Below are 27,193 nucleotides of genomic sequence, written 5' to 3' on the forward strand. Positions count from 1 at the left end.
TTAGAATCTTGTTTCAATTGGTACCTGGAAGAAGACAGAAAGTTTTTGTTTTATGTTTGTTAAGTTCTGTTGCTTTCAATAATCACATCTTAGGAGCTAGAATTTACCAGAGTCATCAACACATTTTTTTGTTTTGAATTTTAATGATCAAATACCTTCCATCGCTACTTGGTTAACAGTGATAGATCCGTGGAATACCATGTTGTAATAGTGTGTCTTTCAAAGGCTTAATTTCACTTAATCAAAATAATATAACAGTACAAAGTGTTGTAGCGATATATTACTTCACATTTGTTCCAAAGGGCTATGTGTGCTGGCCTGGCACGTTCAGCTTTTACCCCAATCACCACTGGTGGCCTATCTACAGCTGCTGATTTATCTTCCTTAAGGCAAGAAGCTGGTGTTAAATGTTTATTTTTATTTCATATGGGGAAGCCAACTATGGCATTGTGCTGAATACATTCTGTTAGATGATCAGTTCTAAACTTGAATCAGACATTAAATTTGTTCATGCTATTCATAAGACATCAGGCTATTCTGTGCTTTTTATCCTTTAATAATACTTGGTGACAATTCTGAATCCAACTACTGTGGAGAGGGTTGCTGTTATGGGGCTTTCATAAGGTACTCGGGCAAGGTGACTGATTTGGGTTTCTCTGGAATTCAGTCCTGGGAAACAGAATCCTGGTGCTCAAGGCTCTCTTCTCATTTCAAGTCTATCCATCTTTTTGGAATGACCTTTTCATCTGACCTTTGCTACTTGATATCACTCTTAATAATGTCCCAGGTTTATCTTATGCTATACATTTCTTTTTTCTTTTCCTTTCTTTTTTTTTTTTTTTTTTTTGAGACAGGGTCTCACTCTGTCACCCAGACTAAATGCAGTGACATCATCATGGCTCACTGCAACCTCAAACTCCTGGGCTCAAGCCATCCTCCTGCCTTAGCCTCCTGAGTACCTGGGACTACAGGTATGTGCTACTATGCCTGGCTAATTTTTTCTATTTTTATTTTTGGGGACGGAGTCTTGCTCTTTCTTACTCAGAGCCTGTCTCGAACTCCTGGCCTCAAGCGATTCTCCTGCCTCAGCCTCCCAGAGTGCTAGGGTTACAGGCGTGAACCACCATGCCCGGCCTCTTTTTTATTTCTAACCTAAATTCTTTTTTTTGCTGTTCTTAGACCTTTCTTCAACTAAGAGAAATACCACCAGCCACCTCCCATACTTTAAGACAATCATTAGATTATTTCTTGGTTCCTCAATCCCTTAATCTTTCACCAAAAGATAGAGGGGGTATACTATAGTGACGGAAGATAGGTATTGTCATCAGGCAGATCTTATTCTGTTCAAATCCTGTTGGGCTCACTTGGCGTGTGACCTCCAGCAAATGACTTAAGTTCTCTGAGCCTCTTTCCCAGCTTCCTCATTTGTAAAATGAAGGTATCTTTTTTGTATATTGTTACAAAAATTAAAATAATGAATGTAATGCACCTACTACCACATACGTGGCCTACAGCAGAAACCCATTTTGATTTGTGATTCCGCTTTTTCCAAACTAGAGATCTTGCCTTAAAGGGTTGAATGTTCTAGAAATGAGTGTTCTAGACTGAAACGAAACTAGTTAAATGACAAATTGGCAACTCATTCTAGTAAGGAAGGAAAGAAACTTCACTTTCATTGCTGAGCTGTCACTGTGCTAGGGACTGCCCTCGCACCGCAGGAGGTGTGTGTGAGCGTCTCACCTCTTCCACTAATTTGTCTGTAAATGGAAATAGATCAACACCTCACCTGCCTCATTGATGATTACAAGGCCAGAATAAGAGCACTGTTGTAAGTACTTTGAAAAAATAAAAAGATATGCTCACTATTGCATTAATAGAAATCTATCACTATTTTTCATCTTTTTTTGTTATGGTCTGAGTTTACTTTCCTCAAAAATCCCCTGTGAGGCTGGCTTTCTGGGGGTGAGGCCCAGAGGCCTGCACAGGCAAGAGACGTTCTGCAGCGTGCTGGGAGAGGCCTCCTACTTCTACACTTGTTTGCTGTGATGTCTAGGTGAAGATAACCCTGTTGAATAGTCTTACCTGAAAGTCCCGTTTACGTAATCCTCCATTTGTATTTATGGTAAAATCAGATTGCATTTCTTTTTCCTGAGAAAAAGAGAATGGAACGATGGATTAGGGACCAATTTGTTTTTTCTTAGGTGTTGAAAAATAAAGGGAAATTTAGGAAGTATAAATGATCGGTTATACAAATGTGAAAATCATCAAAGAGCTGGTACCTGAATGGAATTAAACTTTGAAGTACTGTAGTCTTTCTTCATCAAAATATGCAAAATAGCATCATGGATTGTTAAGAAAAACATTGAGCTCTGGACTTCATCATCAAAAAATTGACAGCGAGTAAGCTTCTCAATGAAATCATCTGAAGAGGGAAAAGAAACGATAACCCTTAGGAAGAAGTAATTGGCCACGAGTTTCCCGTTGAGGCTGGTAATTGGAACTTCCATTTGCAAATATGCATTTCATTGATGTTTGGTTAAGTGTTTGTGGATTGTGATGGTATAATACTGGTGTATCATTAGTGTGTTGTCTTCTGGAACTAATGGCTGCCTATCTAATAAAAATATATTGAATGTGCTAATGTGAAAACGAAGAAGGAAAAGGTTCAAATAGGAAAAATTTAAGTTGTTCCTAGAAGAAAATTAATCTGTTTTCATTTGGGGAGGAGCCTAGTGACCTAATCTCCCTACTTAATGATTTGGAATGTCAAGTGTGGTTTCTTATTAAAATTTGGGCTTCTACCAAAATAGAACATATGCTTATGGACCAGTGATATGCTGTGGTTCTTGACTGCCAGGCCTATTATTTACCAGCGACTTAACTGTAGCCCTGGGTTTTATCAGAAAACATCTTCTTTAGCACCTACATTACCTCTCCAGTCACTTCAGAAATCTCATTTTTGTAGGCACTAATCAGCATTAGTTTGCTTAAATCACTCAACCAAATCATATCTGATGTCTACTATGTGTAAAACTGCCTGGGTAATAAGAATAATTAAAAGATAAATAAGACCTGAATCTTGCCCTCAAGGAAGACAGAACATTTATGTATAACTATAGCACTGAAAGGGAGAGTGTTGTGTAACAATGAGGGCAAGGAACAATCTAGTGTTTTCCTTTATTGGTTTATTAGTTTTAATGTACCTCTTAACACATAGTAGTTTCTCCTTTTGTTGAATGAATAAGAGATGTAGATCATGGACTATGGGTATTCTGGGAAAGTAGGTAAAGACCGTTTCCTCTTGGTGTGTATCTAGGAAAACTGAACCAAGTAGATACTATTTAAAGGTGCCTAGGATTTGGAGAAAGGTGGAGACAGAGAAGGTACTGAAGCACAGAGGTGAGAGAGTTTGTTCACAGGCAAGCTTTCAACATAGACAGGCCCTCCCAGTGACAGAGAGAGGGAGAGAGGAGGCGCATTGTCACCAGAACCTGGGAGGGAGGTGGGTGGCATGCAATGGGAAGGAAGGTCATGATGCTTCTTAAAGACTGAGAAGGATGCCGGGCAGCAGAGACGGCAGGAATAGATGCTTGCCCATGACGGGGAAGGAGTAAAATTGTTTGGTAGACTGAAAGGTTATTTGGATCAAGAGAATATTTTTACTTATAAAGAAGTCTTGAACTGGAGGATCTCTGGAGATTTTAGGGATAGGAGCCAGCAGAGAGGGAGAGATTAAAGATGCCAATTTCTGCCCTCCTGAGGACCTGTGTACCAGTTGTCCCTCCTCCTTAAAATGCTCCCCCCTAAGATACTGTCAGGGTTGCTGCCCTCACTTCATTCCAGTCTCTGTGCAAATGTCACTCTGTGGACATCCTTGATTGCCAGCCCACAACAGCACCATCTCCATTGCTCTGTTTCTTTTCTTTTTTTTTTTTTTTTGAGACAGAGTCTCACTTTGTTGCCCAGGCTAGAGTGAGTGCCATGGCGTCAGCCTGGCTCACAGCAACCTCAAACTCCGGGGCTCAGCGATCCTACTGCCTCAGCCTCCCGAGTAGCTGGGACTACAGGCATGCGCCACCAGGCCCAGCTAATTTTTTGTATATATATTTTTAGTTGGTCAATTAATTTATTTCTATTTTTGGTAGAGACGGGGTCTCGCTCAGGCTGGTTTCGAACTCCTGATCTTGAGCAATCCGCCCGCCTCGGCCTCCCAAAGTGCTAGGATTACAGGCGTGAGCCACCACGCCCAGCCCATTGCTCTGTTTCTTAACCCTGCTTTTTCTTCACAGCACTTAGCGCTACCTGAAATATGATTTTATTTGCTTATTGTGTGGCTTTCCTATGAGACTATAAGCTTTATGAGGGCAGGGGCTTTGTCAGATTCACTGCTGTATCTCCAGCACCCAGAACAGTGCCTGATAAATAGTAGGTGCTCCCAAAGTCTTTACTGACTGTGACATCCTAGGAACTAGGCAAGAGACAAGGAATAAGCAGGTGAACAAGACTAATACCTGCTTATTATGAGATAAACACAGAGGTGCAGAATGGTGTGATCTGTGTGTATTCTGTAGATGCAAACAGTATGAAGACCCAGTGCTCTGCCTGAGGAAGCAAGGAAGTCTTCAGTTATTATAGGAAAAATTCTGGAAGGAACTTTCTAGTCAGTAAATGAGATGGGAGGACATTATAGGGATGGATAACAACACTAATTAGAAAGTCCTTCCAGGGGGCCTGGGTGGACATGGAGAAGAAGAGACTGATTTAAGAGGAAATATTTATAGGACCTGGTGGCCCATTGAAGATAGAGGGAAGGAGAGAGGGAGAAATTAAAGATGGCTTTGGAGTTTCTACTTTGGGCAACTGAGTGCGTAGTGATGCAGTGACTGAGATAGGAAAGGAGCAGGAGTAGTTTCAATTATGTGTCTCTGAGATGCCTGGGGGCCATCCAGACAGTTGAGTACATGGGTCTGCAGCTCAGAAGAAAGGTCTGGGCTGGAGGTATAGTTTGGGGATTCATTAACATGTAGATACCGTGTTTCCCCGAAAATAAGACAGGGTTTTATATTTATTTTTCCTCAAGAAGACACCCTAGGGCTTATTTTTAGGGGATGTGTTATTTTTTTTAAGTACGGTACAACAATCTACATTTATTCAAATATAGTTAAGTCGTCTTCTTCTGGAACATCATCATAACTCTCCAAACCCCGAATTCCATCCTGAATTTCTTGCAACTCTATTTCCTTTAAACGATTGGCCCCAATGTTTCATATCCAGCAATAGAGCTCTCATGGGGGAGATGAGAAGGGCTGCTCGTCTTCTTTACTGCTCTGCAACAAAATGCATGGGCTGTGCAGGTATGCTGCGTAGCCACGTCCATTGCTAGGTCTTATTTTCGGGGTAGGGCTTATATTGTGCAAATGCTTAGAAATCCTGCTAGGGTTTATTTTATGGGTAGGTCTTATTTTCGTGGAAACACAGTACACTTGAAGTCATAAGCACGGAGGACATTGACTAGAAAGAGTCCATGGAATTAGAACTACTGAATGGAGTTTAAGGTTGAAGCTTGGGGAAGACTGACTGGTCCAGGGCATGGGAGAAGAGCCAATGTCAGAAATTGAGGAGTTCTTTGAGAGGTAGGAGGTGCAGCAGAAGAATGGTCCTGCAGAAATCAGGGAGGGAGAGAGTTTCAAAGACAAATGCCAAAGAAAGGAGCAAATGCTAAAGTAAGCTCCAACCGAAGGAGGCTGACATGGAGGCAGTTAATCTTGACAGTCTGATCAGGCACTGGCTCAAGCCTGTAATCCTAGCACTATGGGAGGTGAGATGGGAGGATTGCTTGAGGCTAGAGTTTGAGAACAGCCTGAGCAAGAATGAGACCCCCTCTCTACAAAAAATGAAAAAAATTAGCCAGGTGTGGTGGCATGTACCTGTAGTCCCAGCTACTGGGGAGGGAGGCAGAAGCAGGAGGATTGCTTGAGCCTGGGTGTTGGAGGTTGCTACGAGTTATGGTTCTGCCACTGCACTCCAGTCTGGGTGACAGAGAGAGCCACTGGGTCTCCCCACCACAAAAATTATTGACAATCTGAATATCACTGATAACCTCTATAAGGGCTACCTCATTAGCAAGGTAAAGCAGAAACCAAGTTGTTATGGGCTGAGGAGTGCAAGGGAGGAGAAGGAGAGAGAAAACAGGCTACTTTTTTAGGAAGTTTAGAGTAAAAACTGGTTAACATATTCACACCTTTGCTGTGTATTAAATTAGGATTCAAATTGTAAAATCCATTTAATTACATCTCAACACAACTAAAATATAAAGATTCTGTTTCCATAAGAGTTTCTTTCTTTTTTCTTTTTTTCTTTCTTTCTTTCTTTCTTTCTTTCTTTCTTTCTTTCTTTCTTTTTTTTTTTTTTTTTGAGACAGAATCTTGTCTGTCAACCTAGCTAAAGTGCAGTGGCATCATCATAGCTCACTGCAACGCAACTCCTGGGCTCAAGTGATCCTCCTGCCTCAGCCTCCTGAGTAGCTGGGACTACAGGCTTGTTCTGCAATGCCCATCTAATTTTTCTATTTTCAGTAGAGATGGAGTTTCGCTCTTGCTTAGGCTGGTCTTGAACTCCTGAGCTCAAGTGATCCTCCTGCCTCAGCCTACCCAGAGTGCTAGGATTACAGGCATGAGCCACTGTGTCCATAAGGGTTTCTATAGGCCTGGATGCAAATTAGGCTCCCTTCTTAATGAAATTAAATCCCTGTTGTTTGGAGAGGCTGTCTAGATTGAGCGTTGGCAGTGAGCCCGAAGTGGTTGTCAGAACATAAAGTAAAAATAAAACAACTTACCATCAGTTCCAACAATATACACGTCTACCTTGATCCTGATAAATTCTTGCAATATCTGTCAAAAAGAAAGTACATTTCCCTTAGGGAACATTTTTACTTGTCAGAAATGTAAAGAAAACTATCATAACTATATCTGACAGGTGGTATATTGCTTTTATAACCTTTTACATTTTGAAAAGAGATAATAGTATAAACAGATACCAAAGTTAAATGCAAGGCTCTGTGATAGAAAGAAATATACCCAAATAAAAGAGCCCTCCTCCTGAGAAGCTAAAAGTGATCACTCTTGAAGGAATTATGGGAAAATGTTCTGCCTCAAACTCACAAGAACAATTCTGATTTAATTTTAAAACAGTATCTTCTATGAGTGATGTCATCTAGAGCTTTCTAGCTATAAAAAGTAAAACAACAACAAACAAACAAAAAATTCCTAAGGCCCCTAAGTTGTTGATTATTCCTGTCCACAGTGACTGGACTCTTTACCCGTTTTCCTGGTCTCTAGGCTAAGAACAAATACCAGTAGTGATATGAGTAAGATCATATAAGGTAAGAAAAATAGCTTATACTGTTGATCAAATTAGGTGGTCATTAATATCATTACCATTATCATTGAATACTTTTAGAACCTCAGCTGGGCGCTGAACTAAGAATTCAGGCTTTAAAGAAACCCTAGTCAGAGTCCCTGTCCTTCATGCTATACTGCTAGGATCAAAAAATTGTGTGTGTGTTTCTCCTAAGCTAAAATAAACAAAAACAAAGACCAAGAAAGAAAAGAAAAAGCAAGCAGACTTGAGAGTTACGTGACATTAAAAAAATTTTTAAAGATGAGTTTGAAGGAAACTAAATTGATCCCATTTTCTAATTTTGTATGAGCTCACCCTTACTGAATAGGTCTTATCTCAGGGCAGCTCTCATACAGGGAGATTTTTGTAAAACTCCAAGAAAAAGAGATACATGTCGAATTTCTTAAACTTTCTTTATATGTGTGTCTGCATTTATGTTAGAAACTAATTTATTTTAGAAATGCTGACAAAACTATGGAAAGAAAATAGATGGCAATCTGTTTCAGTCCTGTTTTTAAATCACATGTGACATTTATTCTTCCCAATGTCTACTTGGGTTTTTTGTTGTTGAGACATATTTTTAATGGCTGAATGAAATTTCATCAGCTTATAATGGATGATGATAAAAACAAAAGGCTCCACTATTCCATTTTTTTCCCCAGGACCTTTCCCGATCTTTTCTGATTTCAGGATAATTTAGATAAAATGCCCATGAGGACTTGAAAGCACCATACAACTGAAATTTGATAGGAGACTGAGTGCAGTTGTCTACCCAGTCTTAATATACTCTAAGATTATATTGATACTTGATTTCTAATTAAGTATGTCTTATCTAAAGGAGCATCTTTCCACAAATACAGTTTTTACCTTTGGTCATGGTTGTTTCCATTAAGAAAAAAGAAATTACCTTTTTGAGACCCCTCATTGAAGAAACGTCGAGAAAGGATACTGCTGAAAAATCGAGAATGAGGCTGTGGAGGCTGATTCTGGGGACCTTAATGTTGACTGGAAGATCGCCATTCCAGTCAATCTGGAAGGGCAGGTCTGTGGTATTGATGGGCTGATCCAGTTCTTCTATATGGTTGTTGTCCAGCTCTTCGTCGGAGTCTTTTATGCTGTCCATGGTACATATAACTCCTTTCTGCGGGGAAGGATAACAAACACTGCAACTCTGAGCGAGAAATACATTGTGTATGTCGAGGATAGCCAGCGAGCTTCTGAAGCACAGATTCAAAGTTGGGTCAGACAGAGAGGGATTGTAGACATTTGTCTTTGGTACTTTCCCCAGGAGAATTAAGATTTTAGGGAGACCCTCACAGATGGCATTTAAAAATATCACATTACCTCACACATGAAAGAACTTGTTTGTCTGGCATTTCATTGAAAAGAATGGAACTAACACCTTGGATTATACTTTCCTAAGCTTTTGGCTCTACTGGGCTTAAACGTAGTCAAGAAACTTACTGGTGTCACTTGCAGCAGGCCTTGCTTCTGCAGTTTTCGTATTTTCTTCAAAGCTTTGTTGCGCTTGCGTAGGATGCGAAGTGGACTAAAGCCAACCTGAGAAACCATTGCTGTGTTACAAGAGCACTGAATATTCTGCTGGTTATATAGCATGATTCTAATATCGTTCACTGGGATGAATTGAGGGATTGGGACAGAAAATTAAGATATTTGTGATATAATTTAGAAGTGGTTTAAACTAAATCAGCAACGATGTTGTGTCATACCCATGGTCTGCTCAGTCTGTATGCAGTTATCAACATTCAAAAACCTCTGTATAGTCCAGAATTTATCCATAAATCCTCCATGAATGGATATAAACCCTATTTGAATCTTTTTGTGTTTTGAGCCTACATAACTTAGGGGATTTTATTTTATGTTTTCTATCTGTTGAGTGTGGGTAGCACCTACATGGTATTCTGCTTCTATACAATTTTTATGTTATTAAAATTTATATGATTTTATGATATTTATTATTATATAATTTTATTTTATAATTTTAGCACTATATTTGGGGCTAAGCCTTATGTTCCTCTTTTCAACATAAATGTGTTCATATTACTGCAATATTTAGCTCCCCAGTAATAAGAAAGGAGGATCAAGTTATGTAATAAAAAAAATCTTTGACAAAAAATTATAGTTAGATGGAAAAATACTAGATTAAGTGAAAAGGGTAGTGTAGAAAGCCATATATACAATATGATCCAATTTTTGTAAAAAAAACCCTGTTGAATAGAAAAATATCTGATGCATATCAACTGATAATAATAGGTCCTAAAGGCAGAAGTTCTATGCAAGATATAGAGTAGATCAAAAGGCATTTAAAAGTGAATACTGAGCTTTTTTGTTTCTTACCCTTAAAGACTGCTTCCTTGTCATCTTCACTCCAATTTTCCAGGGACCCTCAGTATTTACTGTTATTTAGTGTTAAATATTCATTCACTACTGCTATCATGAATCTCTTTAATTATGCAGTTAAATAGTAAATGCTCCTTGTTTCTGAAGTTGATGCCCAAAGAAAATCTGCAGGGTGATATCTATTCAAAATCAGTAGCCCAAAAACCTTATGGTAAATCTTTGTACTGTATAATAGATTTGATAAAAGGATTCTATATTGGAACTCATTCAAAGAGGCTTATTTTCCCCACATAGTAAGAGACCCCCTATAAGGTAGTTTCACCTCCTCTGGGACATGGGGAACAAAAACACTAAGACAACCCAGATTCGACACCATACATAAAGTCAATGGCCTTCTTATTAAAGAAGAAACATTCGATCCCCAGATACTCAGTAGATTATTTTTTAAAAAGTCAAATAACCCCAAACCTTACAGCATCGAGAAGTTTCTGCTTAAAGAAACCAATGTTCGCAAAGTAGATGGGAGATGGACATCTGAAAATTTTCACTCCTTCTGGCTCATACATCTATAAGGCAGAGAAATAATATCAGATGGTGCCCATTAGATTGATACTAATATCATTTAGCAAGTCAAGGAAAAATGAATCTTCCTTACGTCAGAATAATCTTTTCTATTCTTATAGATGTTGCTCCTTCCAACATTAGCCAGTGTGCTGCATTTGGGACTGTAGAGAAAACAAACAACACCAAGGAAATCACTCTGCATGTCTATTAGCCCTATAAGGCTAACACTGATTTTCTTCTAGCACACCAAAGCAGGCTCACTTTTCAGAATTTAAAAGGTTGGGGAAGCATCATGCCATCAGAGACCCTGGAAGGCAAACACCTTGTTTTACTTATCTTTGTGTCTTCCCAAAGCTGCTAAAACTGTGCCTGTCAGTTGCCGTATCACAGTTTACAAATCACTTCCATATGATTTTGCTACTTTGATTCTGAATATCACGATTCTTTGGTGAGGAAAGGCAGATAGGACCACCCAGGGAATGGATGAGGACGAGGAGAAGCAACATGACTCGCCTATGACCATTCAGTTTGTCTCTGTGTTTGTTGGGTCCTCAGTAAAGAATCGAGTGAAAATATAAATGAAAGAGTGAGGCAGCATTTCAATACCGAGGTATTCCATCAGTCTGGGATTAACTTTAACTATGACAACAACTCCTGCTCCAGAACGGCTTAGTTCCCAAGGAGCTTTATTCCTCTGTCACGCCATGTAATCCGAAATAGGCTGAGTGACCCCATGGTGGTGATATTATTATATGGCAGAGATTTAAAAATCAGAATGATGCTTGGACTGGATGACTCTTAAGAATCAAGGATTCCAAATGACTTTTGTGGAATTTTAGGGGGAGAGGGGATTTTAAGATGTTCTCTGATTCAGCTCCATGCTTTTAAGGTGGGAGTACAATCTAACAATCCATGGAAAGGGCGAGCCCTCCACTAACACATTCCCATGTTTAACAAGTCTAAGGCAAAGACATTAAACCTGCTAAGAATAGAATTACTTTTGGTTTACAGCTGGGCAAACAGACTTAGAGATTTATATGATTTCTTTGAATTGGCCTCAAAGCAAGGAGCAAACCAACAGCAGGCTCCCTCCCTGGGCTGATACACTAAAACTGGGCCATTCTATTGCCCTTCCGGCCCTAGGGAGCAACCTGAAGAAGGATGTACAGGCTAATCCTGGTAGATATGCACGCCTATCTTCTCTTAACCAGTGTTGATTTTTTTTTTCTTTTCTGATTTGGGGAGGTCAAAGCCCACCAGAATGCATGACAAGCACTCACAATTGGGTCCTGAACACGATGGTTAGCAGCTGAAATGCTATGCTAGCTGCCAGACCCAACCCGAGTCCTAGGACGATGACAAGGATGAAGGTTACGATCCAAATTAGCTGTGAAAAGAAAGCAACACATATATTACAATTTACTTTGATTAAAGTACAATGGCTTAGATTCAGAGCTATGAGAAAGCATGAACTTCTAGGGCCAAAATCGGAGGTGGGAAGTTGTCATCTTGGGCCAGGCAGCAAAGAGCACAGGAGAAGACACTTGTCCCAAAGGGGTCATTTCTGTTGGCTCAGGTTCTGGGCCACAGAAACATGAGTAAATATAAAAAAATCCAAAGAGACTGTATCCATTTCTAATCCCATCCCTGAACCAGTCAAGGAAGTGGGATTATGTCTCTCTACCCCAAGAAAAATTTCAGAACCAGCTGCTATTCGTTAAAAGTAGCAAATGAACTAGGAGAGCCCATACTAATCTTTTACTCTTGGTCTATTGATTTAGTTAATGGCTACTATCTCTATAAGAATTTTAGCATGCCAAAAGGGTATTAAAATTCCCCACAATTATCTATCGGGAACAAAAGTGAACCAGTGTAGTTTGCTGGTTTATGCTCTTACCATACCATAGAGTATGTTAACAAGCATTTTACACCACAGACTTTGACCCTGAAAAAATTATGAACTCTGCTTCTCACAGCAAGGCAGGTTGAGAACAAGGGGAGCCTTTCCCCCAAAAAAGAGTATTTCCAAAAGAAATGTTAAGAATTTAAATTCTTCGCAGATTCTCTAGAAACTAATGCATTATGTAATGAAGAACAGAAACCATGCATACCCTAAAATTCAGAGAGTTTCTGCAGCATTTGGGATGGCTGCATGAACTTTTAGATCAGATCTAAGGAAGTTCCGCATTAGTGTTTCATGGAGCACTTCCTGCTTGCAATAGCCCATCTTTTAAAGTTAAAATCCCAGAGAACAATCATTACAGTATGCAATTTAAAGATAGCAAATAAACTAATGTTAGTTTGAATAGATATCTAAAAACAAAATTTCACCTAGTTTACATTATAAATATGCATTCCACATCAGCATTAAAATGTCATTGTGATTTATTGCTCTTTCAAATACCATTTTGTCTACTTACACAATCATATTTATCCTTTTTCCACAATCTGCCTATTTCAGCAAACTGCATCAGCATTCCCTTTAAGTTTCCGAGTGCCAAAGCTGCCAGGACGGACTGTGAAAAACATAAAAACCAGATGTACTTTAAGTTAATCAAATAAACCATGTAGAAGCAAAGGTGAAGGCTGTAGATAAGTGGGTGCTTTAAAGGGCCTCAAAGCATATCAAGGGATACACCCTCTTCCGGTGTGTGATGCCATCATGCTAGACACTCCGGAACTGGGCCTACTACTTATCCTCATTCATGACTTTGTCCACACCAAAGTGACAAGGGCTAGACTGCTCTTTGTGATTATGCCATGGATGATCTGATGGCACTTAACCTGCACCTTGGGACAAAGAAAGGCAGATCTTCAGATCTATGACAGAAAATCACTGTAACAATTCTTCCCAGGCAGAGACAGTCTCATGTGTGTCTGTTTATTGGAGTCCAGGAGATGGGGGTTGCTCTTTATAAAACAAAATAGCTTGGGGATCTTGAGGTCCCAAAATGAGAATTCAAACCTTTTATGATTACTAGCAATCATGCCATTTTGTAAAGAGGAAGCCTAAGATCACAAAGGTTGACAATGACTTGTGACGGACTCTCTAGGACAGCATGAACCATATCCATCTTGTTACCTGCTGTATCCCCAGAACCCACGGGGGCAAATGCACATAGGAAGGGCTTAATAATTAGTCAATGAACTAATGAATTAATATTGCCCAAGCCAGTACTAGCCACTCAGAACACAGAATCTTTTAAGCAGCCCTGGTGTCAACACCCTCCACCACGGTGGAGTCACTGAGTGCTCTGCGGGCTGTAAACCTGGCTCTGCCATAGCCACGTTTCCGGCTTCTGATTCTTCACACACCAGAATGTGACTGTTTGTCTTGAGGGAATGATGGTAGTTATGGTGAAAAATGCTGAATAGTTAAGTGTACTCTCTTCCTTCTTTGGATTTTAACACAGTGGTAGGATCATGCCCTTCTCCCGAACACCCCCAGTTTGAGCTGTTCATTCTAAATGAGTATGGAGTTTGTACACTGACTACTTTCATACCATGAAAGTACAGTGTACAAAGAAAAGCCAAATATAGTTTTTATTTTCATGTCTTGAAGACAGTTGCACTAATCTGGGTATTTTTAATTTTTACAAGTAACTTTTATAATTTTATATCAAAGCAGTTAGTTTCACTCACTGAGAATAGAGGTCATTGTTTAGAAGAAATGTGGTCTGAAGTGACTTTAAAAAAGAAATGGCACACTAGTGAATGACAGTTAAAAAATGGTGAAAACTGTCTAAAGTCTGTCATTTACTTAACCATACCATACAAATGTCAGTGTAGTGGTCTTGATTTTGTACTATAGCTATATAAGATGTCACCATTGCAGTAGCTGAATGAAGGGTTCAGAGGATTCTATACAATAGGCTCCCCTTTTGCAGGACTCTTATGTAAGTATAAAATATATCAAGGGACACCTTTCAAAAGAGACATACTCATATTTGTTTCATAGAGGCATTATTAGGCATTATTTCCTACCTGATCAGTACTCCATGGAAAAATAATTTGAAATAATTTACATACACAATAGAGTACTTTTTATTTTTATTTATTTATTTATTTTGAAACAGAGGCTCACTCTGTTGCCTGGGGTAGAGTGCCGTGGCGTCAGCCTGGTTAGAGTGCCGTGGTATCAGCCTAGCTCACAGCAACCTCAAACTCCTGGGCTCAAGCAATCCTCCTGCCTCAGCCTCCCAAGAAGCTGGGACTATAGGCATATGTCACCAAGCCCAGCTAATTTTTTCTATTTTTAGTAGAGACGAGTCTCACTCTTGCTCAGGCTGGTCTCAAATTCCTGAGCTCAAGGATCCTCCCCTTGGCCTCCCAGAGTCCTAGGATTACAGGCGTGAGCCACCGCACCCAGCCTATAGAGTACTTTTTAAAGCAAAGACTACAGAAAGTTGAGAAACCATAAAAAGTAAAGGAGGATAATTTTCCCAGGAACTTGGTATTCATCCTGCATTTAATATAAATAATTAAGTATTTATAAAATGCTTAGAACTCTGCTGATGCTTAGAAACACTCAACAGATATTTATTGTTAGCTATTATTATGCATTATTTTGCTTTCACATGATAAGAAGAAGCAAAGTAGTTCTTCAGGTGAAATAAAGACATTCCTGACACAGTGGCCTAAAGAGAACTTCTCATATGATCCTTTATAGAAGGGACTTGAATTAACATCTTGGACAATGTACTGGAGTGTGGTTTATTCAGGAGAAAGAGACAGGGATTTTACGTGGTAATTATTTCTGCAGTGTCTTCAAATTCTTGTGGGGAGGTGGAGCCCATACCTGCTTCGGCAGCAGCACAGTAGGGCAGAATTCTCCTCTATATAGGGGTGAGTGTGTGTGTTTATTCTTATTGAGATATACATGCTTCTGTTTCTTTAGTGGTGACTTCTTGACTCCTTTATGCCATTCATTTTGAAATCAGTAGATTAGCATCTTTTTTGCAAACAGTATTCTGCCTGCTGGAAGACAGATGTGAGGCTCTTTGGGATGACCATGCTGACAGTCCAGAAACTTGGGGCCAAATTCACATTTTGGCTACCAACCAACAGAGAGAAAAGTCCTAGACAACAGCCAATAGACACTGGTGGGCTGTATCATGCCTCTAAGTCCTTTGTAGTCAGAAGTGTAACAGTTTGTAGAATGATAATAACAATGATAATATTAACAATAATGCCCATCATTTATCAAGTGCTTATCATCTGCCGGGCCCCTGGCTAAGTACTTCACATCATTATCTCATTTAATTTTCACAGCCACTGTGTGGCAGGTACTATTTCCTTCTCCTTTTTATTTTTTTAAATTTTATTTATTTATTTATTTATTTATTTATTTATTTATTTATTTTATTGTATACCTCAGGAGCCCAGATCCCCTCCGGTTTTTATAAAAGGTGCTCTTGAGGCTCAGAGAGATAAACTAATTTGCCCCAAAACACACAGATAAAAAGTGGCAGAGCCAGGATTAGAAGTAGGTCAACACAGCTCCAGCACCAATGCTCCAAGTACCACCTCAAAATCATATAAAAGCCTCAGTGGACGATGTATTTACTACCATCATCTTGTTTCCTAGAGATCCTATATTTTCCAGGGTCCAGTGCTTTTTAAATTCGGGTGCGGCAGCAGTTTACAAAGCTTTAAACCAAACCCTTAAAATGATGGCCAGAGGAGTATGAGGAAGAGGATGGGAGGTCTGTGTCTGGCTGTTCACCCCATCCGACAATCTGACGGGGTTGGTCTTGGAGTCAAACCAAAGCTCTAGGAGCTGTAGGGCGTATTCCTAAGAACAGTTTGTGTGGCTGGCAGCACCACTCTCTGAATTAGATAGAGGGGACCTGATTATCTTGACCTGCAAGAAAATCTTCACTTCAGTCCATCCCTGTTGACGCCGGAGTGCCAGGGTGCCTTCCTGTTTCAACATTAATTATACTCGGGGCTACACCCATGCAACGAGCAGAGTAGATAAGACCAGTCTGGCATTTGCATTCCTAACGTTCATAACATGCTGCCAGGGGAAAAGAAACATTTTTGATCCGCAGCGTACTGGCTAAGAAGAGTATGGAAGAGTTTGTAGTTACCTCATTTTTCCCTAGTTTAGTTTGTGCTTTCAGAGTTTAAGAACCAAGTCCTTGATCATCACCCAAAGGAGAGATGTTATCCAAGGAGACAGTAGTGTTACCTTTTGTAGTGGCTCCAGAAGAAATCCAATGCCTACAACGACTATCAGCACAACAATAATAGAGACAAGTCCAGCAATCTGTAAAGATAAAAAAAATTCTCATCACAAACTCGACTTTTCCCCTGGCTTGGATTTCTCAGTTACTGATGCTAGGATGGCCCTTGCAGCAGAGATCTTGAAATACCTGCGTTTTGCCTCCTGTGCTCTCCTGAATCGCTGATCTGGAGAGGGCGGTACTGCCCGCAAACCCTCTGAATGCTCCGCTGACTATGTTCCCTAGTCCCAAGGCTATTAACTCCTGACAGCAGAAGAAAGAGGAACCTTTGTTAGAAATGGCACCATCGATATTATGTGCACAAAATATTATTTAAAATTGCCTAATTAAACCCAGGGTAGGTCATATACTTGCCTGACTGCCATCAAGCTGGTAATCGTGTTTGAGGGAGTAGACGCTGGCAACCGAAAATGCCACTGCAAAGGCAACGATTGCAATGCCGAAGCTATCTCCTATGGTTGATGGGAAAATCGTCGGGTCAGGTGTAATAGGGGCCTGAAATCTAAAATTGAAATTAAACAATTTTAGATCTGAATATCACCAACCTGCTTAGAAACTCATATATTAAAATTGTTGGTTAAATCAATGAATGAAGGCAATCTAGGCTGAGCTGTGCCTCACTTTGAAGTATGATTTACAAGAATTTAGCCCCACTGAAAACTTTGGAATCTGCTATCTTGTTGAAAAGCAATACTGCCTGAATTTGATAAAAGATTGCAAATTCAATCCAATGATAGTCATTGATTCGATGTGATTTTGCCAGTGTAACCACGTTATAATGTGTGTGTATATTCCTGTAAACTTCACGCAAAGTGTCTTAGATTCTACTTGTATTGTTACACTGGGTTGCAAAGCATCACTTACAATGCCTCCAACAGTTATCCATGGATGGAGGCTCTTTGAGCAAACACAATTCTGACACAAGGAAAGCAAAAAAGTCTTCTCCCCATTGATAACAATAACCTTTCCTGGAACACCCCTGGCAAACAGATGGGCCCTGGACTCTGCCCTGCACGCCTCAGAACTGCTAGAGCCGACCGTGGCCCCAATGGGGAGTGGGTTTCACTTTAAAGTGATACAGTGTCAGAGAAACTTTCAACTTTCAACACAGAAGTCTTCTGTGCTTATGCCTCATGAACTCAGAGCAGTTAAATTACATTTACTAATTGCCAGGTTCATGTATCTCAAAGTCAGTATCAATTTACTGAGACACTCAGCTGCTATGGACATCTGTTTCTGACCTTCAACTTACTGCAAGTGGGTTCATTGGAGCCAATCAACTTTTTCTGAATTGCTGCCCCCATGTTTTGTGAATATCTACGGTAGTACATTTTCAGCTCTAATTTTGAAGAAGTACTATTATATCACACTCTGTTGCCATTATAAATCCAAAAGTTAGCTGAGAATCTTGCTTTATTTCTTAATAACTGGGACCCTATTATTCTTTTGGTCTGGCCTCTCAACACCATAGACAGAGTGATGTGATGGAGATGTACAGCCTGACTGTAAATCAGCAAAAAAAAAAAAAGACTTTTTTGCTTTCCTTGTGTCAGAATTGTGTTTGCTCAAAGAGCCTCCATCCATGGATAACTGCTGGAGGCATTGTAAGTGATGCTTTGCAACCCAGTGTAACAATACAAGTAGAATCTAAGACACTTTGCATGAAGTTTACAGGAATATACACGCACATTATAATGTGGTTACACTGGCAAAATCACATCGAATCAATGACTATCATTGGATTGAATTTGCAATCTTTTATCAAATTCAGGGTTCATTTCCTGGCTCTGCCACTTATCCTCTTCTCTGAGCCACAGTTTTCCCATTTGTAAAGTGAGGATAAGAATACTTGTTCTTTCTCCTTCATAGTTTTGTTGTAGGCTCAAATATAATAATACATGTGAATACTATTTATACACCGTAAAGCACAAAGTGTCCGTTAGCTATGATTATAGGATCCCTGCGGACTCTGAATACAACGTTTGTGTTTCCTCTCCCGTTTCAAGGAGCACTTCTCTTCAGCCACGTTATTTGCATTTAGTGTGTGAGACTTCACAAAATAACTTCGAAGGTGACATACTCATTAACAACAGATTAGCAATAATTAAGAACCATACCTTCCAATTATATTCTATTTGCAATCAACAGGAATCTAAGAGGCCTGCTCAATCATCACCCAGAAAAAAATGAAAGCGTGAAAAGCATGTTAAATGCCTAGTACCTCACTTCTTAGGTGTTAAGTTATAATAAGGGTGGTGTAGTTTGAATACTCAATGTAAGCCAGATGCTTAAGGAAGCCACACTCTTGACTCACTTAACTCTTAAAGAATACTATGTGATTGCTATTATCTTTAGCCCGATTTTTACAGCCAAAGACATTGAGCCACAGAGTTTAGAAATTTGTCCAAGTTCCAGGAGCGAGTCAGAATCAAATCTCAGGCACTCTGCCTCTAGAACAGGCAGGTTATGCTGCCTCTCACTTAAGTGTAATGCTTAATAAATTTGGGGTGCCCCCTCCCCTACCCCACATGCCTTGTGGTGTTTAAACCATTGACATTTAAAATGTATTTACTAAAGAAGCTTATTATTTAGGTCTGTAAGATTTAATTCAGTGATCTTAAATTTATCTTCTATTTTGAAAATACTTCTAAGAAACCGGGTGTGGTGGCTAACTAACACTTATAGTTCCAGCTGCCATAATGTAGTAGCTGAGGGAGGCTGAGGCAAGAGGATCACTTGAGCCCAGGAGTTTGAGGCTCCAGTGAGCTATGATCATACTATATCAGCCTGGGCAACAGAGTGAAACTCTGTCTCCTAAAACAAAAACAAAAACAAAAACAAACCCTTCTGTCAAGATTCTCTTTGATTTTGCATTTATTTATTTTTCTATATTGGTTTTTGTCTATCAAGACATTTAAATAAAGTATAATCACTTAAAAGGTGCAGGATGGAAGGAACCCATAGAACTGGTCTTTCAGTTTCAGCCTAATTTCCACTTTAAAAGTTTTTAAAGTAAAAGTGATGTTTGAGAGTCATTAAGCATAACACATGAAGATCTGGTAATAAGAAAATTTCTTTTGCTTTAAAAAAGATATATGTATATTTGGCTTTAGAAGAATTTGGCTGTTTTTAAGTCAGTAATACATATAACTGATTTCTGGAATTCTCAAATACTTATTAAGCATGGAGAGGGAGAGAGGTATTTTTTTTAAAAAAACAAACAGGAAAACAACGTTTCCTTGGTAAGTAAGTTGGAAGAAGCTGATATTACGGTTAGGGGAAAGAGAGCACAAAACTGGATCTTCTTTCTCAATCTACTAAATGAAATATATTTAAAATTCCTTGTACAATCTGGACTTCCCCTCCTTTTGCAGAGGTAAAAGTTGCTCTGGCCTTGTTTTGAATTTGATCACGATAAAGGACAGAGTGTGCCTATCTGGATTGCTCAAGCGGCATGCCGGTATTCCTTCGGTGTCTCTTTTGAACTTTTGAAACTTGGCTCCAGGAACCTCAAACAAAGCACTACATATTGTTTATAGTAATTTATGGACAAGGAAATCTGGTTTCACTTGGTGCTTCTTAATGAGGAGAAGTGGTTTAGTTTGCCTATTTTTCTACTCTCACTACTTTGCTAACTTTTACTTTCCTGTGAGTTCCTGCTGCTCTCAGTCCCTGCTTGTCTGGTTTGTGAGATCTTCTACAGGAAGAAACTTTCTGATATTAAGAACTGTGGACCTTGACGTTCTCTGTAGCACCTTCCTAGAAGGAGAGCAGCTAGCCTTCCTCACGGGTGCAGTGTGCAGGCAGGGTTCTGACGAGGGCTAATGCATTTCAGATTGTACATCTCCTGTAGCTACTGCTTACTCTCTGCTTAGTGCTTGAAAAATACCATTGTAGGAGATCCACTTACCCTACTTGCATGTCCCCAACTACGGACACATTAAACCTGGTTTGGAAGTCACAGCCATAGGATACACCCGTTGCAATCACAGTCTGCAAAGTTATAAATTGCCCAAGTTAGAAATATGAGATGCAACTTGCTTTGGGGAAAACAAACAAACAATCGCCAAAACCCAACCTTGGACCTGTTAACTAAGAATCTCCAGCCCAGGCTCTGTTACTTTTAAAGAAGTTCTGAGGAATTCTAACATGCCACCAGGGGTGGGAATCACAGCTGTAATTCAAATAGGTCTATCGCCACATCTTGCTAAAGGTCTTGCACTCTGCACTCTCCTTGTCTTACGTGAAAAGAATAAACCCCAAATCACAAGAGGAAGTTATTAAATTCTGAATGAATAGAAAATCATACTAAACATTATGTCCAGAAACTGCAGAGGTGGCCTCTGCCCCACCCAAACCTCCTGATCTACAGGTGGTGAAGGGGATGCAACATATAAACACTAGACTAGCTATGAAGGAAAATTGTAAAATGGGCCGGACAAGGTGGCTCATGCCTGTAATCTTAGCACTCTGGGCAGCGAAAGAGGGAGGATCACTTGAGGTCAGGAGTTTGAGTTTGCTGTGAGCTAGGCTGACACCATGGCACTGTAGCCTGGCCTGGGCGACAGAGTAAGAGTCTGTCTAAAAAAAAAAAAAAAAAAGAAAGAAAAAAAGAAAGAAAAGAAAAGAAAAGAAAAGAAAAGAAAAGAAATTCTTAAAATGATCATTTACCACGATGAATTCAATTGGGATAGGCACTGGAAGTTTGTCTCGGAAGCGCTGATTTATTTCTTTAGCCACAAATACGATAAACAGGACAAGCAGGGATGTCACAAGGTCAGCAATATTAGTATTTTCTATTTGTGTGAATATGGACTCTAGTACCTATAGTTATAAAAACAGAAAAAGCCGAAGTCCTGTATTAATGTATAATTTGGCTACAACACTTATCTGCAAATAGGTAATAAACATTGGAGCAAAAGGACTGACATAGAGTGATGGCGGTTTGCAGTTCTGTTCATGTTAACCATGAATATGAAATTGTAGAGACTAGCGGGGAGATATGAGAGGGAGAAGTTAGCATAGTGTAGGTGACACACCGGTTTGGGGAGGCTTCCAGCATTTTTGCTGTGAATCTCTGGCTAGTGTCAAATTTTGTTGGATACAACAGGTCTTTTCTGTGTCTAGGACTCTTTGGCCATTGTTTTTTTATTTCACAATCATTCCTACTATTGTGTCCAGGGAATAACTTCTAATCTTTGATATTTTTTCTTAGAATGTATCACCTTAATTCCTGGCCTTTTTGAGGGGCTTAGACATCTCACATTTCTTAGCTGACTCTCCATGTCACTTTTGGAAAACTGTTTCCTGGCTAACTAGGAAACCGTACCCTGTGCATGGTCTTACTTCTTGAAGCCAGTTGGGTTCCATATCTATGAGCCCAAGACAGGTCGAGCAGGCCCCAGCTGGATCCCAAGTTGCATCTAGAACATTCCACTTTTGGAATAGTTCTAGAGGGGAATGAGAGAGCATTGGTTCCAATTTGGAGCAAGTTCTGTCTCAGATTCCCAAGGACTGTCTTGATAGAAGAACTAAGAACACTATCTGTTCTACTTTGCATCTCTGGAGGAGGGGAGAAACACTGTCCTAATGACATATTGGTCAATTTCCTTTTGCTTTCTAAAAATGGATGCATCAAAGGCCGAAGAGCTGCAATTCTAAAACAACAAGACCTACTTTTTGAGAAATAAGAAAACATTATAACTCAATTAGCAAATTTCTCTCAAAGTAAGATTTTGAAAACATTTAAAAAATTTGGGACAAAATAGTAAAGCTTTTGATAATAGACTTTTTTTTTTCTTTTTGAAAATACTTGAGTCAAATCTAAGCAAAGTATTATTTAATTTTTATTGTTAATGTTACTTATATGGTAGATGTGGTCAATTTTTGGTGTCATTCTCTTTGCTACTTTTTCTTAATGGGAATAAATTTTACAACCTGTAGTTGATGGCAAAGGCACTAAAGGAAAGTTCTCCAAGAAACACAATAGTAAGTTTCATGCATTTCAATATTTTTTAAGCAAAAGAAATACTTACTTTGAAAAGTGAAAATGGATCCGTGTGTGGTGGGACTGACAGCTGAAGAATGAATTTGAGCTGGGAAACCAAAACATGAATGGCAGCAGCAGTGGTGAAGCCACTGATTAGGGACTCAGATAAGTATATCACTACAAATCCTATCCGCAGAACCCCCAGGATCAACTGGAAAAAGAAGAACAAAAGCCTTTGTTAGTGCAGATAGGAGTATACCTCAGCAAACTAAAGGATCAGCATTGAAATGATTCAAAATGTAAAGGCTCAACCTGTAGGTATATGCCTTTGAGAAGCAGATGTCCCTGCCTCCTGAATGCCTCCCACCCTGGGTTCCTCCCTCTCCTTCCCTTCCACCCCACCCCCAAGTTGACTGTTACATCGTGTTCAAATAGGATGTTAAGTCTAGTATGTCCCCAAGTCTAGTATGCCTTTTTATCCCCCCACCCATATTTTTAGGAAAGAATCACTCATATACCTTTTACAGCAGAATCCTATCTAGCATCAGCCCTCATAAAATTGTAGATGTAATTTTAAGTTACACTTTCTAGTTGCTGTACGAATGTCTATTCACATTTCATCAAAAAATTACTCAACTTGATTAAGAAATACCTAAGTGCACATTGGACATCAGAAGTGCTCAATTTTAGCTGGGGGTTAAGGGTTGTTAATTCCTTCCCCAAAGCATCATTGAATCCATCCAATTCAATAAACTGAATTGGATGTATTCTCCTTCTCTTGAATATTTTGTCTGACTTTCCACTTATGTCTCCAGAATGCAGCCAGAGCTGTGGGTACACAAAGTCCAGCTGGGTTCCATTCCTATACTAGGTGTAGAAATGTATTAGGAACTAATGAAGTTGTCAATAAGACACACACATACATCCTTGTAGAAATTGACTTTCCTTTCTTTAAGAAATGGTCTTAACCCATAATATCATTAATTGTAAGCTTAGGCAACATCTTGAAAAGTCCATTCAGCAATGGTGTCAGGGTATGGCTTAGGAGTGAGGCTTTGGGCCTCACTATAATCTTCTTCAGCTTTCCTCACATCTTTGATGTGAACAGCTTGAAGTGCAAAGCCCCCACCCCTCCCAACTAGATTATAGCCTCTGAGGAATTAGAAAGAAAAAAATTTCAAAGCCATAAATGTCACTATTACTTGCACATGGTTATGTTTCTTGACTCTATCAATTCCCAGGCATTTTATTGAATTAAGCAATAATAATTTCATTTCTCACCACTTGTATCTCCTGTTCCCATTTTTCTTTCTATCTAGACTGACATTCACTCCTATTTGCAACGTGTATCCACCATTCTCCATTTGGTTGTGATGAGTGACCCTTCTTAAATGATTTCCTATGGGCCACTGAAAGAGGGTCACAAACCAAAGGGAAGATGGAGAGGGGAAGCAGGAGGTAGAAAAAACAGAAAGATGTGTACCAGCAGATTGGGGCGACAGGTTACATGAGAAACTGCTCACCTGGATGATTCCAGAAAGCACTGTGACTGTTGCAGCCACCATCACCTTGTGCTCCATCGATGACGAACTATTACTTGCTGAACTATTCGAGGAGTCCATAGTAGTTGTAGTGGCATCTATGGCTAGTCTCGAAACTACTGCTCCCAACATCGTACTCAGAATTGGAAATGGACCTGATTAACAGCAGGTGAATCGTAGTCAACAAGTGCCTCCCTAAAGTATATTGTCTTTCAACCACAGAGTGGCATATAAAAAGGCTGCCATCTCCGGCCCTGCCCTCTTTCCCAAACCCCCAGTCCTAATTCTTACAGGAGACTATGACTCTTCTCCTGGGTTATGCAGTTTGGAATTGATACAATGTATGGCTAATACAATTCATAGAGAAAAAGCAATGTGAGCATTAATCAGCCCAGTAACTGACTTACCCACAGATAAGTGTCTTGAAGTACCCAAGAAAAAGTAGACTATGCCTGGGAAAAAGGCCGCATACAACCCGTAGATTGGAGAGATGTTGACCAGCAGAGCAAATGCTAACCCTGTAAACACACAAGCAGCAGGGTCCTTATTTTGTACAGGAGGAACCATAGAAGTTTTCATCAGGTTCTGGTATTTTTTTTTTTTTAGGTTCTGGTATTTAAGATTGGACCTTTAACAATAAGTTTCTTTATTAACTCAAAATGTATCAAAGATGGAACTGTAAGAACTGAAACTATAAAAAGCCTTAGAAAATAAAACATAGGTACTAGTCTTTGTGACTTTGGATTAGACAATGGTTTCTTAGAAATGACACCTAGAGTATAAGCAATCAAAGAAAAAACAGACAAATTGGACTTCATCACAATTAAAAAATGTGATACTAAAAGATCACATTTAAAGTTTAAAAGATACTATCAAGAAAGTGAACTGATAACTGGCAGAATGGAAGAAATTATTTGCAAATCGCATATCTCATGAGGGTCTAGTACTTAGAATACAAAAATAACACATGCAATTCCACAATAAAAAGACAAATAACCCAATTTAAAAGTGAGTAAAGATTTTCATAGACATTTCTCCAAAGGTATACAAATGGCCAAAGAGCACATGAAAAAAAAGTGCTCGACATCATTAGCCATTATAGAAATACAAATCAAAAGTACAATGGGATACCACTTCACACCCACTAGGATAGCTAAAATAAAAAAGATGGACAATAACAAGTGTTGAGGATGCAGAGATATTCAAACTCCCTTATATTCCTAGTTAAAATGTAAAATGGTGCAGCTACTTTAGAAAATAATTTAGCAGTTCTACAAATAATTAAACATAGAGTTACCATATGACCCAGCAATTACACTTCTAGGGATATATTCAAGAAAACTGAAACATATTCACACAAAAACTTTCATACAAATGTTCAAAATAGCATTATTTATAATAGCCTCCAAGTGGAAACAACTCGAATGTCCATCAACTGATGAATGGATAAACAGAATGTGGTCTACCCATACAATGGAATGTTATTTGTCCATAAAATGGAATGAAGTACCATATATGCTACAATATGCATCCACCTTGAAAATATAATGCTAAGTGAAAGAAACTGGACACGTGACACAGATTGTACAATTCCTTCTATATAAAATACCCAGAATAGGCAAATCCATAGAGGCAGAAAGTCATTGCCAGAGGGGTGGGTGGAGGGGGGGACATGAAGTGACTGTTAATGGGTTACAGATTACCGTGGAGTGGTGGTGGTGAAAATGTTCTGGGATTATTAATAGATATTAGAGGTACAGCCTAGCAGATATATAAAAACCACTGAATTGTACACATTAAAAGGATGAATTGTATGGTACAAGGACTATATCTTTAAAAAGTTACCTTGTAGTACAGACACCAGCCCTGTGCTGATACCAGAAACGATGTCACTGAGCAGCCATTCCTTTAGCCGATATGTAGGTAACCAAGATAATATGGGGAACAAAGAGACGACAATTCCCTTGGCCTTTCGTGTGGAACAGCTGAAAACATGGGAAACCACAGGTCAGTCAATTCACATCAGACTTTAAGTTCAGTACTTAATTGTAGGTGGGAGATTGGTAAAGATGATAATATATTAAAGATGAAATTAGTAATTTCACTTTCACTATCATTCCCCTCTTTACCTGTATCAGCCGCTCCCTGGTCACCACCAAAGGAATACAAAATAAATAAAATAAAAAATACCTGCTTTACTTAACCCTAATAAAGCCTGTCTGTCATGGTCAGCTTGAACTGTGCAATATTCCACTGGAGAATTTACCTCTGTTCCCATCTGTTAGCTGTCTGATTTGGAAAGACTGTGTTGAGAGCTGAGATGGTGTTCGTTTTAGACACTACCTTTCCAACTCTGGCAGAGAGTAGGAGGTTCGGAAATCAAGGATGAAAGACTCTATAGAAAGGAGAGCTTGAAAGCTAGAAAATTTAGGAGAAAGTGCTTCATTTATTCCTAATGCCAGCACTTTAAGATATATCTTACCTACAACATGATTTGAGATGATCCAGAAGTGTCTTATGATGTCTGTCTTTCTTCTTATGTTCTTCCCCAAAAGTATTTGAAGAATACACTGGCCTGGCCACAACGTACTGATTCCCAATGGGTTCGATCATTTTGCTTTCTCTGGGGCTGTGGCAAGTTGAAGACCTTTGGAACTATGTGGTGAACCCTTCTTCTTGGCTTTAGCAGGTTAAAATGCCTGAAACCAAACAGAGCTTGCTTCTTAAATAACTCAGAGATAATGTGATGCAATTTACAGATGAGTGAGCTCTGAACTGAACGTTACCACCGTTTGAGATCAAAAAAGGCAGGATTAAGGGACCTAGATTGTGTTTTGCGACAGTGATACCACTTTTTACTCCAATGAGCTGGATAAGTAAAGAAGGACTTTAATTTTTTTAAAAGGTTGCCAAAAAGTAACAAAAATCAACTCAATTTACTAATCAGTGAGTCCATTTTTTACTTGTGAAGTAAGATCTTCTCATCAATGTTTTTCCTAGAAACATTTCTAAAGTTACAGCATTGGAATCCAGAGACAGTTTAAGTTTTAAGTCTATTTATTGCCTCTAACTTCAGTCAAGGCTGTTCCAAT

General features: G+C 39.3%; 1 protein-coding gene across 1 annotated transcript; it reads right to left on the reverse strand.

Moving 5' to 3' along the window:
• SLC26A3 (solute carrier family 26 member 3) lies at positions 1-26,784 on the reverse strand. The gene is made up of 20 exons (XM_012746065.3): positions 26,584-26,784; positions 25,947-26,086; positions 24,509-24,619; positions 24,084-24,256; positions 22,607-22,771; positions 21,243-21,395; positions 20,482-20,564; positions 16,926-17,073; positions 16,701-16,814; positions 16,517-16,594; positions 12,744-12,839; positions 11,604-11,710; positions 10,415-10,484; positions 10,233-10,325; positions 8,863-8,958; positions 8,306-8,539; positions 6,836-6,890; positions 2,280-2,422; positions 2,083-2,148; positions 1-24 (listed from the first exon to the last, which is right to left on the reverse strand). The coding sequence occupies exons 1-20, from the start codon at positions 26,712-26,714 to the stop codon at positions 1-3; spliced, it is 2,280 nt and encodes a 759-aa protein (XP_012601519.2). The 5' UTR covers positions 26,715-26,784.
• Positions 26,785-27,193: the final 409 nt, after the last annotated feature.

This window comes from Microcebus murinus, chromosome 9 (genome assembly GCF_040939455.1).
Source record: "Microcebus murinus isolate Inina chromosome 9, M.murinus_Inina_mat1.0, whole genome shotgun sequence".
NCBI classification, from domain to species: Eukaryota; Metazoa; Chordata; class Mammalia; order Primates; family Cheirogaleidae; genus Microcebus; species Microcebus murinus.